The sequence below is a fragment of the Akebia trifoliata genome, chromosome 7 (genome assembly GCF_017979445.1).
Source record: "Akebia trifoliata isolate Shusen 1 chromosome 7, ASM1797944v1, whole genome shotgun sequence".
Taxonomy (NCBI): Eukaryota; Viridiplantae; Streptophyta; class Magnoliopsida; order Ranunculales; family Lardizabalaceae; genus Akebia; species Akebia trifoliata.
Window position 1 is genome coordinate 24666633 of NC_141381.1, and position 16464 is coordinate 24683096.

Below are 16464 nucleotides of genomic sequence, written 5' to 3' on the forward strand. Positions count from 1 at the left end.
TAAAGGTGTTGAAGACATGAAATCTCACAAATAGATTCTGGAATCGGTCCTTCTAAAGAGTTTAAGCTCAAATCGAACAATTGGAGATTATTAGGACTGGAGGTTGAGAAAGGGAGGTAACCAGATATGTTGTTGAAACTGAGTCGTAGATAATGTAAATTTGAAAGATTTGATATCGAAGTAGGTATGGATCCTTGAATCCCAGAATTTGATCCATCAAAGGTGACCAATTTAGAGATATTTGAAAATGAAGGAGATATTGGTCCAATAACTTTATTAGATGCAATGGACAAGGTTTGGAGATTTGGCCAAGGGAGAGTAAACATCCAAGTGAGATTTACAATGAGATCGGGGTTGCCACCCACATAAAATTGATGTAGTTGAGGAATGTGATTAATTGAAATCCATTAGGAAAGAGTGTAGATTTGAGAGATTCTGGAAATCAAAAATTGGAATTGGACTAGAAATTCTACAATCAGAGAGAACAAGGATCCTTAGATCAGAAAGAAATGACATCGGCTTTGCCCAATTCCTTCTTGAAGATGCCACAGATAGAAAAAAATACCAGTCAAACGGAGCATCCTGAGATTGACCAACCCTCTCAACCAACTCAAATCTATTGAAGAAATGTAACTACTAGAAAAGGAAGAAAATGGGTAGCCCACCATGGATGTTTTGATATAGAGAAATTACAGGACAGTGATGAGTAGTCAATAATTATGGAAGAGCAATGAATTCCATGCCAGTTGCAACAATTTTTTCCTTCCCAAGAAGATAAACGACCCAAAGGATCAGTGAGGAAGGATTTGAAGTTTAAAATGCAATTTGAACAGGTAAACATTTTCTAGGAAATTTTATTTGCAAGCACACACACTGATATGCCTGGAAAGATATGATGGCTTAATGTAAAATTAAATTCAGTAAATAAGTAGCATATAATATATTGGAAATGTTCAGCAACAAACATTTTGGCAAAACATTTTTCAAAATATGGGTTAGAGGTTTTGGAATGGACTGATTTTTGGTGAGGATGATCTCTACAGTGAGGAGATCATCACCACCAAAAATCAGCCCATTCCAAAACTTCTAACTCATCAAAAATGATTTACAAAAAATGGACGTTCCACGATTTTTCAACTTGTAAACATGGGGATAGAAGTTTTGGAATGGGCTGATTTTTGGTGAGGATGATCTCTACACCCATGTTTTGCCAAAATGTTTGTTGCTGAAAGGGACCCATAATATATATATATATATATATGGGTCCCGTTCGCCACCCTTAGTTTTACCACACACTTTAACAAACGCGTTTTGTCTTACATGGGTTAGAAGTTTCGGAATGAGCTGATTTTTGGTGAGGATGATCTCTATGGTGAGGAGATCATCCTCACCAAAAATCAGCTCATTCCAAAACTTCTAACCCCATCAAAATTGATTTACAAAAAATGGACGGTCCACGATTTTTCAACGTGTAAACATGGGGCTAAACATTTCGGAATAGGCTGATTTTTTGGGGAGGATGATCTTCTAATCATAGAGATCATCCTCACCAAAAATCAGCTCATTCCAAAACTTCTAACCCATGTAGGACAAAAAACGTTTGTTAAAGTGTGTGGTAAAACTTAGGGTGCTGAACATTTCCCTATATATATATATATATATATATATATCTGGTTCATGGTCCTCATTCATTAACCCAACATCTATTACACGATGTGATGTAGAGAGCGTGAGAACTCAAAATGTTGTACAGAAATCCCTTTCTCTGTCTCTGATGCACATCAAAAAACCTGTAAACATGTTGTGGACACGAAGAGTGCAAACTGCAATGCAGTTTTGCACCCCCCAAGTGTCCAGTTGAGGATTCTCTATTTTAATCAAAGGCCTTCCATATGTGCATTCATTGACCCCTAATCTTAGGAGCTGATTTTCTGCTGATTCTTTCTATTTATTTTGTAATGTCCATTTATATATACAGTCTATAACAGAATAAATATGAGAAGCTTTCACCACTCCAAGTGTGGTTTTCAAACACTCTTATGGCATCAGAGCATTGATCCTCAATGACCTCTAATTCTTCTCCCACCCTCCTTCCCTTCAACACCATAATTCACATGGTTACAATCAAACTTTCATCCTCCAACTATCTCTTATGGAAGAGTCAACTTCTTCCACTTCTTGAGAGCCAAGGTCTGCTAGGTCATGTGGACGGTACCCTTGTGTCTCCGCCTCCATTTGATCCTCCCAACTCTCAGACACCAAATCCCAAACACTTGGAATGGAAAGCAACCGATCAGCACCTTCTCAGTCTTCTCCTCTCCTCTCTCACAGAAGAAGCCATGGCTGAAGCCGTCGGCCTCTCCACATCCCGTGAGGTCTGGACTGCCCTGGAAAACACTTTCAGCCACCGCTTTAAAGCCCGTGAAATTATTCTCAAAGATGACCTTCAGTTAATGAAGCGTGGCACCCGCCCAGTCACTGCCTATGCCCGTGCCTTCAAGGCCCTATGTGAACAACTTCACGCCATTGGTCACCCCGTTGATGGAACCGACAAAGTTCACTGGTTTCTTCGTGGTCTAGGGCATGATTTCTCCAGTTTCTCTACTGCTCAAATAACACAAATGCCTCTCCCCTGTTTCCCAGATCTTGTATCCAAAGCTGAGAGTTTTGAACTCTTTCAAAAATCTCTAGAAACTCCGACGCCATCAGCTGCAGCGTTCACCGCTAATCGGACTTCTTCTCATCGCGGGGGTGGCCTATCTCACCACGGTCGTGGCCGCACAAATGGCTCCCGCATCGAGACCACCAATCACAAAAAAGGGCGTACCCAATCCACTCAAGGTCTGAAAGCGCCCTCGATCCGCGGGGTGCGCGGATCCGCTTTTGACCCTTGAGGTTTGGGAGTCGCCATCTAGTTATTGTGGTCTAGAAACCAAACTGACTCTAACATGGATAAAAAGAACTAATCTACCATAAAAAATCTGAATTCGGGGATCATGTTACGGGGTTGGAAGGTGTTAGGCACCAACCCCGCCTGGCCAAAGCCGGTCTCTACTAACTTCCCAAATATATCACATTGCTAAAAACCTAGATAAAAATAAAAAAATTACATACCTTTCCGATAGCAAGGATTTTGTTCCCTCAGATCTGACAAAAAGAGCTGTTTGTACTGTACTCCCTTGCTTCGTTCTGTCTCCGGATTTGACTTCGGATCTCCTAGATCAAGGTATCTCCTTATTTTTAGATCTGAACTCTTCAAGTTTGTTGCGGATTTGGAGGTGTTTTTGGAGGGATTTTAGGTGTTTTTTAGGCTAAAATCAAAGCAGGGGTGTTAGGTAAGGAGTTGGGGCTCCAAAACTAGGGTTTATGGGGGGCTAGGGGAGCTTCTAGACCTACTTCTCTTAGGGTTTATGATTTGATACGAAAATAGGGTGTGAGCACCTCTATTTGTAGATGTTTTTTTTAGGGTTGATTTGGATAGAGTTAGTGTTTAATTAGAGATTTTTTAATTAGAGTTGTGTTTTAATTAAAATTGTTTTAGGTAGAATTGTGTTTTAATTAGAATTGTTTTAGGTAGAATTGTTTTAAGTTAGAACTCTATTAGATAGAGTTATTATTTAATTAGAATTCTATTATGACTTTTGGTCTTATTTGATTGACTTTTAATGTTTTGACTTTAGTCTTAATTGATTGACTTTTAATATCTTGACTTCAGTCTTGCTTAATTGACTTTAATTTTGACTTCAGTCTCACTTAATTGACTTTACTACCTTGACTTCAGTCTTGCTTGATTTACTTTTAATTTTTGGAGAACCCCCTTCCATTATTTCTTTAATTCTTTGGACCCCCAAATGGAGGGGTCCTTAAAGAAATATCTCACGAACCCTCAACAATTTTGCCTGAGAGTCCGATTAATCGATTTTTTAGGTTCAAAATTTTAAATTAATTTCATTAATGTTTCACTTTAATTATTTAATGTTTTATTTATTAATTTCGAATTTTTTAATTATGAAAATTGTGAAATTACCGTTTTGCCCCTAGAGAGGACTTTTCATGTTTTAAGTCGGTTTTTAATGTTCTAGGATGTTTTAGAATCGATTTTTCGTAAGGAATTCAATGGAAATATTATTTTGTATTATTTATGAAATTTTTTGTGTGAAATGGTCGTGAACTTTATGAGGGGCATTTTCGTAATTTTGTCGAATTCTGTGAAAATGGCGAAATGATTTATTTGGTTTCGATTTGTTGTTTTATGTGTTTGAATGAGTTTTCCTAAGCGTAACGTAGGCTTTAGGGTTGTTTTGAGGTTAGGGGTATTTTGGTAATTTGATAGTTTTTAGTGATTTTTATCGTGAAGCTTCTTTTTGGTTTGCAAGATGATGATTTCTATGTTTCTGGGGTCGTATTTACCTAGCGTAGCGTGGTTTCTAAGTTTTGTCAGTTCGAGATAGCTCATCTGGATTTCTGAAACATATCTGGTAACAAAACAAAGCAATGGAATACACATCCATCATTGGGAATCATTGCAATCGGGTTGACGAGTTGATTAATCAGGCGGATGTAAAAATGGGGTGTCTACAAGGTCGTCGTCCACCATGATGCCAGATTTACCGCTTGGAAAGACACTATGCTGATCGGTGCCGGCAACGATATGATCGACATCAGCATGAACCATCTGCACAACTTGTAGAAGCCTTCAACGCTTCATGTTCCCTGTCTAAATATGAAGCCTCAGATTGGTTCTTGGACACAGGGGCTTCGGCCCACATGACTCCGGCCCACTCCACTTTGGATCAGTCCAAAAACTACACGGGTAAGGATTGTGTGATTGTAGGGAATGGTGCATCCCTACCTATTACCCACACCGATAAAATTTCACCTTCCCCAGATCTTCATTTGTTAGATGTTTTGGTTGTCCCTCACCTCACTAAAAATCTTTTGTCCATTAGTAAATTAACTCATGATTTTCCTTTATTTGTTACATTTACTAATAATTTTTTCACCATTCAGAATTGCCAAACGGGAAGGGTGGTGGCAACCGGTAAACGCGATGGAGGCTTATATGTGCTAGAGCACGGAAATTCTGCTTTTATTTCTATCCTCAAAAATAAATCTCTTCATGCCTCATATGATTTATGGCATGCTCGCCTTGGACATGTAAATCATTTTGTTATCTCTTTTTTAAATAAAAAAAGGACAGCTTTATCTTACCTCTTTATTGCCATCTCCTAAATTATGTGATACATGCCAACTTGCAAAGAATCATCGTTTACCTTATTCACGTAATGAACATAGGTCGTCTAATGTGTTAGATCTTATCCATTGTGATATCTGGGCCCCTTCACCCGTAAAATCCAATTTAGGTTTTGCCTACTATATTTTATTCATTGATGATTATTCTCGTTTCACTTGGCTTTATCCATTGAAATTAAAATCTGACTTCTATGATACCTTTATTCAATTTAAAAAATTTGTGGAAAATCAACATTCTGCTCGTATTAAAATTTTTCAAAGTGATGGTGGTACAGAATTTACTAGCAACTGTTTTAAAACCCATCGTCATGCCTCTGGCATTCATCATCAACTTTCTTGTCCATATACTCCTGCCCAAAATGATCGCGCTGAAAGGAAACACCGTCATGTGACTGAGACTAGCTTAGCCTTGCTTTTCCATTCTCACACTTCTCCTCGCTTTTGGGTTGACGCCTTTAGCACTGCAGCTTACATCATCAACCGATTGCCCACCCCACTTCTTGGAGGTAAGTCCCCCTTTGAGCTTCTATATGGTTCCTCTCCAAATTATGAAAATTTTCATCCATTTGGTTGTTGTGTTTATCTTTGTCTACGTGATTATATGCCTAACAAATTTTCCCCCCATAGCATTCCTTGCATTTTTTTGGGGTACAACTCACCCCACCACCTCTAGGATATATCTCACCCGACATGCTCAGTTTAATGAGACTTATTTTCCCTTCCTAAATATATCCCAGGCTCATCCCATATCCTCCCTTCAATTTTCAAATTTTTTGGAACCTAGTCTAACCCCTATAGAAATGCTCCCATCTTCCCCTACGTCCCATTCTCGACAAATTGCACAACCCGGATCTAACTTGTGTGGTATTTGTACTGATCAAATGAATGAGTCTTTGCAGGCAAATGATTCTCTTGCAGGTCCATCCCCATCACATTTGGATCCCAACCCGGATTCTCTCAAGCTTCCCACCGAGCCGCTTATCAGTACTCCTGTTGCGACAACTCCGATGGTTTCTCATCCTATGCTTACACGAGCCAAAGCTGGTATTTTCAAACCTCGCCACCCGGCGAATCTTGCTCTCTTGGGATCCTCTGATCTTCTCTCTGCTCTCCTTACATCCACTGAGCATAAAGGATTCAAATCTGCTGCTAAAAATCCTACTTGACTTGCTGCCATGGATGAAGAAGTTCGAGCCTTGCAAAATAATCGTACCTGGATTTTGGTCCCTCGACCTGCTAATACCAACATTGTGGGTTCCAAATGGGTATTTAGGACCAAATACTTGCCTGATGGATCTATTGAGCGTCTAAAAGCCCGCCTTGTTGCCAAGGGCTATACGCAAGTACCTGGTCTCGATTACACTGAAACTTTTAGCCCTGTTATCAAGGCTACCACTGTCCGTGTTGTACTCTCTCTTGCTGTGACCAACAAATGGCCTCTCCACCAACTTGATGTCAAGAATGCATTTCTCAATGGTCATCTTACTGAACAAGTCTATATGGAACAACCTCCTGGGTATATTGATCCTCGCTTCCCTAATCATGTTTGTCAGTTGAAAAAAGCTCTTTATTGGCTCAAATAGGCCCATCGTGCTTGGTTTCAGCGATTTAGCTCTTTCCTCATTCAACTTGATTTTTATTGCAGTCGTGCCGACACATCACTCTTTATCTTTCACAGGCAGTCTGACATTATTTATTTGATTCTTTATGTTGATGACATCATTATTACAGGCAACAACTCCTCTCTTCTAGACAGCTTTACCCATAAGCTTAATTCTGAGTTCGCTATTAAGGACTTGGGTTCTCTCAGTTACTTCCTTGGTTTAGAAGCTACATCAACCACTGATGGTCTTTTTATCAGTCAAGCTAAAATATGCACGGGACATTCTCACGCGAGCTCAGGTACTTGACAGCAAGCCTGTTCACACCCCCATGATTGTCTCTTAGTACCTATCTTCTCATGGTCCTCTATTCTCAAATCCCACACTTTTACCGATCTCTTGTGGGTGCTCTCCAGTATTTGACTATCACGCGTCCTGATATTGCTTACGCTGTCAACTCTGTCAACCAATTTTTGCACTCTCCGACTGAAGACCAATTCTTTGCTGTCAAGCGCATTTTTCGCTATGTTAAGGGCGCACTGCATTTTGGCCTCAATTTTCATCCATCTGCTACTCTTGGTGCTTTAGTTGCTTACTCTGATGCTGACTGGGCAGGATGTCCTGACACTCGTCGCTCTACCTCTGGTTATTCTATTTACCTTGGCGACAACTTAGTTTCCTGGAGTGCCAAGAAGCAACCAACTGTTTCTCGTTCTAATTGCGAGTCTAAGTATCGTGCCCTAGCTTTCACTGCCGCCGAACTTCTTTGGCTCACGCATCTCCTTCGTGACCTCAGGATTTCTCTTCCACAACAGCCTCTTCTCTTATGTGACAACAAAAGTGCCATTTTTTTAAGCTCTAACCCCGTGTCTCTCAAGCGAGCCAAGCATGTTGAGTTAGATTATCACTTTCTTCGTGAACTTGTTGTCGCTGGCAAACTCCGCATCCAGTATGTGCCCTCTCACTTACAGGTTGCCGATATCTTCACCAAAAGTGTGCCTAGGCCCCTATTTCAATTTTTTCAATCCAAGCTCCACGTCTATTCAAATCTGACGCTCAGCTTGCGGGGGGGTGTTGAGGATTCTCTGCCTTAATCAAAGGCAAATCAAAGGCCTTCCATATGTGCATTCATTGACCCCTAATCTTAGGAGCTGATTTTCTGCGGATTCTTTCTATTTATTTTGTAATGTCCATTTATATATACAGTCTGTAACAGAATAAATATGAGAAGCTTTCACCACTCCAAGTGTGGTGGTTTTCAAACACTCTTATGTCCAAAATGTGATGTGCATCCATAAAAATTAAAGACGAGATCAGTGAATAATTAACAGGGCAGCAACCCATTTCTTTACAGTAGAGAGAGAGATTTGAAGTTATGGTGTAAGACAGATTTAAAAATCGCAGTGTAACTGAAATATTCTACCAAGTGCTATTTTAAAATTGTTAAAAAGAGAAAATATAATAAAATTAGAAGGAGTAAAAAATAAAATTGGGTAAAGAGAAAAAGACATAAAGTGAGTCCCACATAAAAGGTTTGTGTCAAACAACTACAGCAACTCAATTGTGTTTTGTCTTACATGATTTAGAAGTTTCGAAATGGGCTGATTTTTTATAAGGATGGTCACTACGATACTCTAGCGTAAAGGATCTATGATATTGTTGGAAGAATAGACTTCCCTTGAATATGTACCTAAACTATTCCCAAATATATCCTCTTAGTCATGTTCACCATGCAGTTAGCTAAAGAAAATCCGGTCTCCTCCACTCCAGAGAGTCCTATGAGAAGCAACAATCGCTCCAAAAATCATAGCCATTTAGTAAAGAATGCACTTCTAATTCAAGACACCCGTATTTTAATATTAGAATTGCAGAAAAATAAACTTGAATTATAAGTCTAGAACAAAGCAAAGAAAATTTTTCATGACCCATAATCATAGATTTTTTTCCCTTGAAGAGGCTTTGAAATATTTCAAGTGTTGAAAAATCTAATGACAGCTTGAAAATGGTTCTATGGGTCTGAATCTCTTTACCTCATAAAGTGATCTTCCTTACCAAATATGAAGTCGATAGATCCTCAAATGTAACATTGGTAGAAATAATGTGTTCCACTAACATCTAAAAGTGTATCCTGTTAACCCTAAAGAACATAGATTTGTCTCTTGGAACTCTCAATGCGACCACTTGCATCCCTTTCTCTCACGGAACTGCCTTTACTGTATTCTACAATGAACACATTAACTCGTATCACAATCACAATCAAATGATACTAAATCACATTCTTCTTTTATAAATGGAAATTTTCTAATCATTTAGTTCTGAAAAATAAATCAAATATTTGAACTATTTGTCTTGTTACCCCGAGATAGTGAGTCCTGTTGCGCAGAAGTAATTGGATTCTATGTCGACTGATAGTTGTGTTGAAGGTCCCAGTCTCCTACCCACTGAAGCCTTTATCAAAGGCTTTGGAATGCCAATAAATCAAAGTTTCAGAGTTTTGGTTTCCAATGAAGGAAACATAAGGCTTGGTTGTTGAAACAAGTATACTTTTCCAACAAATATTTAGAATAAAGAAACATACCATCAATTTGAATGCTAAACCTACTAAAATGCAATTGACACATAAGCATCCACAAACTTTCTTGTAGCAGCATCTAGACATGCTAAAGATCAACAACAACAACAACAAAAATCACTACGAAAATTCCATTTCTATTGTAATAATACTAACATAGAAATTTTCATATGCTAGTAAAGGGTCAAATTGGATCACCATTCTCTCTCTCTCTCTCTTTATATATATATATATGCAAGTATGAAATTTATGCTCAATTAACAGAAAATTGGGATGCAAATCTGACATTTTCACACTAAACATATGCACGCACACACGCTTAATGTCATGTGTACATGCACAAACACAAGCATCATGAATATCCACAAGTGATAATCATTATGTAAGGATTACTAGGGCGTATTCAGGATTTGATTTTCAATTGGATTTATTATCATCTATAATTGTAAAAAAAAAAAAAAAGGCAAGTACCCAAATTTAGAATTGTCAAGCCAACATCAATATGTTAAAGAAGAACCATCTTATCGTCATAGGCAATATCATATTTCAGTGGGTAACCATATTGATCATGTTACTTCAATCATGCTTCTCATTTAATAGTTCAGTATTTATTATCCTTTTGATACAAAGAAGCCTGAGGACATTGCAACTTGTTTATAATTCATCGTTAACCATGCATATCACAATGTTCGGATTGACTCAAGAACATAGCACTTGAGACTATAATTTCAGTTTTCCCATTAAAACCTCAAGTAAATTAGAAGGCATGCCTTGAATGATTTAAATTAGATTATTCAAAAGAAAAGTTGCTATTATAATTGCCAGCAAATATGATTTAAAATAAAATTTTGGATAAAGGACACGATATGGATATACAATAAGTTTATAATAGTCCAACATGTCTAAAGTTTATTTGGTGAAAGGAGAACTTCTAACTTGGTAGAAGAAAAAAAATTCTTGGGAAAAGCAAAAGAAAAATTGATTTGTTCAAAACCGAGTATTCTATAAATAAAATGTAAATGATGATCCAGAAGGTCTTATAAAAAAACATTCTTAAGTAAAAAATATGTACATTGCAGTGTGCCATGGATTCAATCGCCTTTCACTTCAATGTTGCTTGTATTAAATGTGTACCAAATTCATTGGTCACTTCTCCTACAAGACCTTAATCAACTGTTTTGTACTCAAATATGAGTCTTCTAGAACTCTTACTGATTCTGTCCTGATGTAGCTCCATTGAAGGAGATGCAAGAGCCATCAATGCATTCTTAGAGAGTAGACACAAGGCTTTAATAAGACCAAGCCTTGGGGGCCTAGTTTTAAAACTCGTTTTGACATTTTGTCTCATCTATGAATAAGATCAAGTCATCTCGGACAAATTTTCTTGATATGCTTGAGTCATCTCGTTCAGCAATCAAACAACTGAACCATTGTTTTAAATCTCGTTCGATACGTTTTACTTGTCCATCCGTCTCGTTGGTGGGCAATACTGTGACTAATCAGACAAGTCGTCTTGGTCTCATACAAGATTTAAAACCATGGTTGGGGGTCCTTAAATCCCTCAATTACGTTCAAAAAAAAAAAAATGTAAACAAATTAAAGTTCTATTTTTTTAACATTTTTAAATGAGGTTTATGTTAATTAGTTAATTATTACTTCAAATCATGTACTTAGTTAATTATTATTCATCAAAACCTTATTCCAAAATAAGAAGTCAGAATGTTGATAATGTTAATTATTTGAACTCAGTGTCACATATTATATTAACAAATTAAAGTCAAGGGATAGATATTTTTTTAGAATAACAAATATTTTGTTGAATTGGGTTTATATAAACAAATATATACAATCAAAGGGGATTACTTCATTAATAAGTTTTATTTATGGGATTTTAAATGCGAAGTCCATGCTCAAATTTCAAAACAAATGAGGATCAGATCCAAATTAATAATCTAATCGAAGCCTAGAGACAAGCAAATACGAAGAAAGCATGGCGTTCTTCAGTTCTTAAATAGGATTCTGCACCAAAGCAGCTGAAAATAGTTGCGAAAAAACTGATATTAGAACCCCTAGATATTGTGCGACTTCAATTCAATGAGATTAATATTTATATAAAAAAATTGGTGTGAATATTTGAGTTACCCTATGTCTTCAAACTGATCACGTACCCCCAACCTGAGTCTTCTTTAATAAATTATTAAAATAACCCAAATGCCCCCATCTTTACTATGTAAGCAAAGGTGCTTGATTTTTTTATTGTGAATAATGGAGTGACCACAAGATTGACTTCAATTCACACTTTGCTAATATGGAGGTGTGTACAGAACCATAGATTTTTTTTTATGAGATACACAAGTGAAAAGCATCTATGGTTATGTGTGCTCCTCCACGTTGGCAAAGTGTGAATTGAAGTCAATCTTAAGGTCACTCCAGCACAACTCGTTTATTAGTCATTCAACATTATCGGTAATCCATCACTTTCAACTTTTGAAAAAGTCCTCTATGATTTTTCTTTCCCAAAATCAGTAACCATCAACTTCTTCAACCATTATGGTAGTATATTTTAATTTATTCAACCTTATCTTCAATCTATCTTTTTCATATTAGCATTAATCCTCTATAGTAATTTTCAAGTTCTTCAACCTCCATGATAACTTATTTTTAATATAGTCAATTTTATCTTTAACCTAGTATTTTGACCTAGCCTGTATCTTCTATATAAAATCCTCAAAAAGAATTATCCAAAATTCAGTTGTGTTCTATTGGGGGTGTCCAGACTTCGGACCTATAGGCCCAACTAGCATAGGCGAGGCAACTGGCATCTTAGAGCATCATATTTCGCCCAAATCCCCTGGGTACATGTAGTTCCCCGCAAACCACACATATTATATAAGCCGAGATCAATCCTTGTTGGTTGCAAGGGCGAAGCCAGGATTTAACTCATGTGGGGGCAATGTAAGAGTGGAAGTTTTTTTGTGAGGGCAACGAAGAGTGTAATTTTTTTTTGTGGGGCAATATAACAATGAAAACTGTTTTGTGGGGGCAACTAGGAGTGTAAAACAAATTGGGAGAGCAATAGTTCAGTACTCCAAAGAAGGTTTGAAAATTCTTAGGGGGGCAAGTGCCCCCATTGCCCCGACTCTAAATCCACCCCTGGTTGGTTGGGACAATGATGGAGCTTGCACTCAATACCAATCCTTTTGTGGAGGGAGTCCATTTTGCAAAAGGAAAATGCCGGAATGACTGCGATTCTCACAAGTCTAACGAGAGATGTGCACATAACTATAGATGTGTTTTCTCGCGATACGACTAAAAACCATCTATGGTTATGTATGCATGTCCACATCAGAATTATGAGAATCACAATAAATCTTGTGTCACCATACCACGATTCTTTGCAAAATCCTTTCTTATCTTAAAGTTTGAGAAGAAAATTAAAAAGTTTTTTAATACATGTTAAAGATGAGGGGATTTAAGATAGTTGTATTAATCTATTAAAGAATAGTGAGGTCAAGGGGGCATGCCTTCAATGTGAAAACACAAGGGTATCTCAAATGGTCACAAAAATCTTGAGGTTTATATCTAAATCATCCCTTGTCTCATGTGTCAAGTGAAGCCTTTTGGTTCTATAATTTTTATCAATAACAAATCAACTTGTTTGACAATAAGTTTTAAATTAAGCAATGTAATTACTACAGTTCTCTCCCTTATTCTCTTTCAATAAAAGAAAAAAAAAAAAAAAAATTAACCGACGCAATTACTTCATCAACACGCTTTCGTTAAAAATAGATTTAATAATCAATAGTTTTGTAACTGAATGAGTCAGCTATAAGTGACTCAACTCAGTGGAGTTTAAGTAAATTTATCGAGTCAACTCGACCCAACCAACTGGGGAGTTGAGTTGGATTTAAAATACAGTACAAACTACATTTGCAGAGGCCTCCAACTTAGCCCCATTTCTTTGAATACGTAAGGCTGAGCTGAGAGTAATATTTTAAAATTATTTAAATAACTGTTAATAAATAAAAGATCAACCAAACAAAGCCTCGTCCCAAAGATTGGAAGTTGGTTTAACAAATCTTGATCCTCCATATCTCTCTATCAATATCAAAGTCAGTATTAATAATTCATAACGTTTAAAATATTTTTAAATTAATTTTCAAATTTCAACTCTCACATAATTTACAATTATTACGATCTTACAAAAGAAAGATGTAAAGCTTTCTTCTACAATCAGATCAAACAATTTAAGTGCCATGGAATTCCATCTACTTCTTCTTCTTCTCTTGCTCCTCTCTCAATTTTCAATCCACTATGGCTGCCTTGAAGACGAAAGAATCGCTCTTTTGAACTTCAAATCCTTTCTTACTGACCCTTCAGGCCGCTTATCCTCTTGGAAAGGACAGAACTGTTGTTATTGGCATGGAATTCAATGTTCTAAATCCTTCCATGTTGTAAGTGTCAACCTTCGAAACCCAAAGCCAAATCATTTCGTGCGAACCATCAATTCGAATCTCATCCTCACCTCCTCTGAATCCACCACAATTAACGGTACAATTTCTCCATCTCTCTTCACCCTTCATCGTCTCGAATATCTTGATCTAAGTTTCAACAATTTTCACCTTTCCAAAATCCCTCCTCAAATGACTTATCTCAAACATCTCTCGTATCTTAACCTTTCAAATTCTATCTTTTCAGGCTCTATTACCACACAATTCGCAAACTTATCTTCCTTACGATACCTCGATATCTCTTGCTCTTCCCTAATTACTGATTACTCGTCGTTATCTTATAATTTCTCTTTGTCGAAAGGATCCATGAACTACCCTGCTTCTTACTTCCCTAGTAGTTACATTTCTTCAAGAGATTTGAGTTGGTTGAGAGGGTTGAACAATCTTAGGGTGATAAGCTTGAGTGGTGTTGATCTATCTATGGCGTCTTCTTCGATGAATTGGGCAGAACCGATTTCCTTTCTTTCTGAGCTTAGGGTTCTTCATCTCTCTGATTGTAGAATTTCTAGTCCAATTCCAATTTATGAATTCCTGAATCTCTCGAGTCTCTACTCTCTCGAAATGGATTTCAATTTCCTCGACTCCCCAATCCCAATTCAGTTAGCTAATTTAACTTCTCTTTCCATCCTTGACCTCACAAGTTGTAATTTACTAGGTTCACTTGCTTACCTTGCTCAACTAGAACTACTTTATGTAGGTGCCAATCCCAATCTCGTCGTTGATCTCACTTCGATCTTCGCTCTCCCTTGGTCAAATCTCCAAATACTATCTATCTCATCAACTAATGTTATCGGATCGATCCCATATTATATTTCGAACGCCACACAATTGGTCAATCTCCATGGATCAAGTTGTGGGATTCAAGGATCTATACCTACTTCAATTTCAAATCTTTCAAACTTGCAAACACTAAACCTCAATTTCAACAACATAACAGGTTATCTCCCTTCCACAGTCTCCAATCTGAATAATCTCCAAGTTTTATTATTGTTCCAAAACAATTTAAAAGGACCCATTCCAGAATCAATTTGTGGAATTTCGTCTCTTCGAATCCTTCATTTGGGAAGTAACAACTTCAGTGGAAGAATACCAGATTGCATCGAAAAGCTTCAAAACCTTCAAGGATTTTATGTTACTGGAAACTCTATGGAAGGCACTGTTTCATTGATCTCATTGTTTCAAAAATCCAACCCAATTTTGATAGGTCTTGGCTTGAGTGGGATAACTGTAGAAACATTTCGATACCCTTTTCCGTCTAACTTTCAACCAGAGAATCTAGAGCTACAGTCATGCAATTTAAATGGATCTATCCCACATTTTATTTGCAATTTGACTCAGCTTTCTTTCTTAGATTTGGCTTCTAACAACCTAACAGGAACTATCCCTTCTTGTCTCTTTGAACTCCCAAACCTCTCTTACTTAGATCTCTCACGCAACAACCTCCATGGCACTCTACCACATTCTATTCATCTCAATCTCAATTTCCCAATCTCCACATTAAATTTAGCTAGTAACAACTTTCAAGGTCCTCTTCCTCTTCCACCAGAGAATGTTGAAGTTCTTGATCTTTCGCAGAACAAATTCACGGGTGGAATCCCGAGTGAGGTTGGAGAAAGATTATCGAGAGCAAGGTATGTTTCTTTATCAGAAAATGAGCTTTCAGGTCCAATTCCAATCTCCATATGTTCAATGGGCTATGTTTTGATGAACCTTGATCTCTCTTCCAACCAACTTACCGGGCCAATACATTCTAGTCTAGAGCATTGTAGTTCTCTAATTTCTCTCAACCTCGGAGGAAACTATCTCACGGGAAATGTCCCGAACGAACTTGGACGAGCAAACAATCTCAAAGCTCTACAACTAAACGACAACAATTTGGATGGCCCTTTTCCTAGTTTCATTCAAAAACTTCATGACTTGCAGATTTTGAACTTAGGAAACAACAATTTTCAAGGAAGTGTTCCCGCTTTCATTGGAAACCTCAAAAATCTTCAAATTCTGGTGTTATCATCGAACTCCTTCAATGATTCGGTCCCAAAAGAGGTTACCAACCTACATAAACTCCAATTCCTAGACTTGTCAAATAATAAATTCACAAGTCACATTCCTGATAACATAGGAGATTTGGAGATGCTAACGAGTCGACCCAAGAACAGAATCTTACTTGGGTATGAGATCTCACTCATGTATGCAAGGGTGCAATTGCAAATGGTGGCCAAAGGGATAACTCAACAGCTCGAGTTGGTATTCAACTACAACAGTGGAATTGATTTCTCATGCAATGATCTCTCAGGAAAAATCCCACAAGAAATTGGTCTACTGAAGGGGCTTTACATGCTCAATTTCTCGCATAATCATCTCTCGGGTTCAATTCCAACTAGCATTGGAGACATGGTGGGATTAGAATCATTGGATCTAAGTTTCAACAATTTGACTGGGGGGATCCCACAAAGTTTGACTTTAGTTGATTTTCTTACAACATTGAATATGTCCTATAACAATTTGAATGGAAGGATTCCAACAGGAA

General features: G+C 37.4%; 1 protein-coding gene and 1 pseudogene across 1 annotated transcript in view; both read left to right on the top strand.

The window, feature by feature from the left end:
• The first annotated feature begins 7213 nt into the window (after nucleotides 1–7213).
• LOC147398505 (secreted RxLR effector protein 161 pseudogene) lies at nucleotides 7214–7948 on the top strand (annotated as a pseudogene).
• Nucleotides 7949–13613: 5665 nt separating this feature from the next.
• The window catches only part of LOC147398506 (uncharacterized), a 4061-nt gene continuing 1210 nt past the window's right edge, over nucleotides 13614–16464 (top strand). Inside the window, 1 exon segment of the mRNA XM_086446731.1 lies at nucleotides 13614–16460. Coding sequence (XP_086302857.1) covers nucleotides 13683–16460 — 2778 coding nt within the window. The 5' untranslated portion in view covers nucleotides 13614–13682.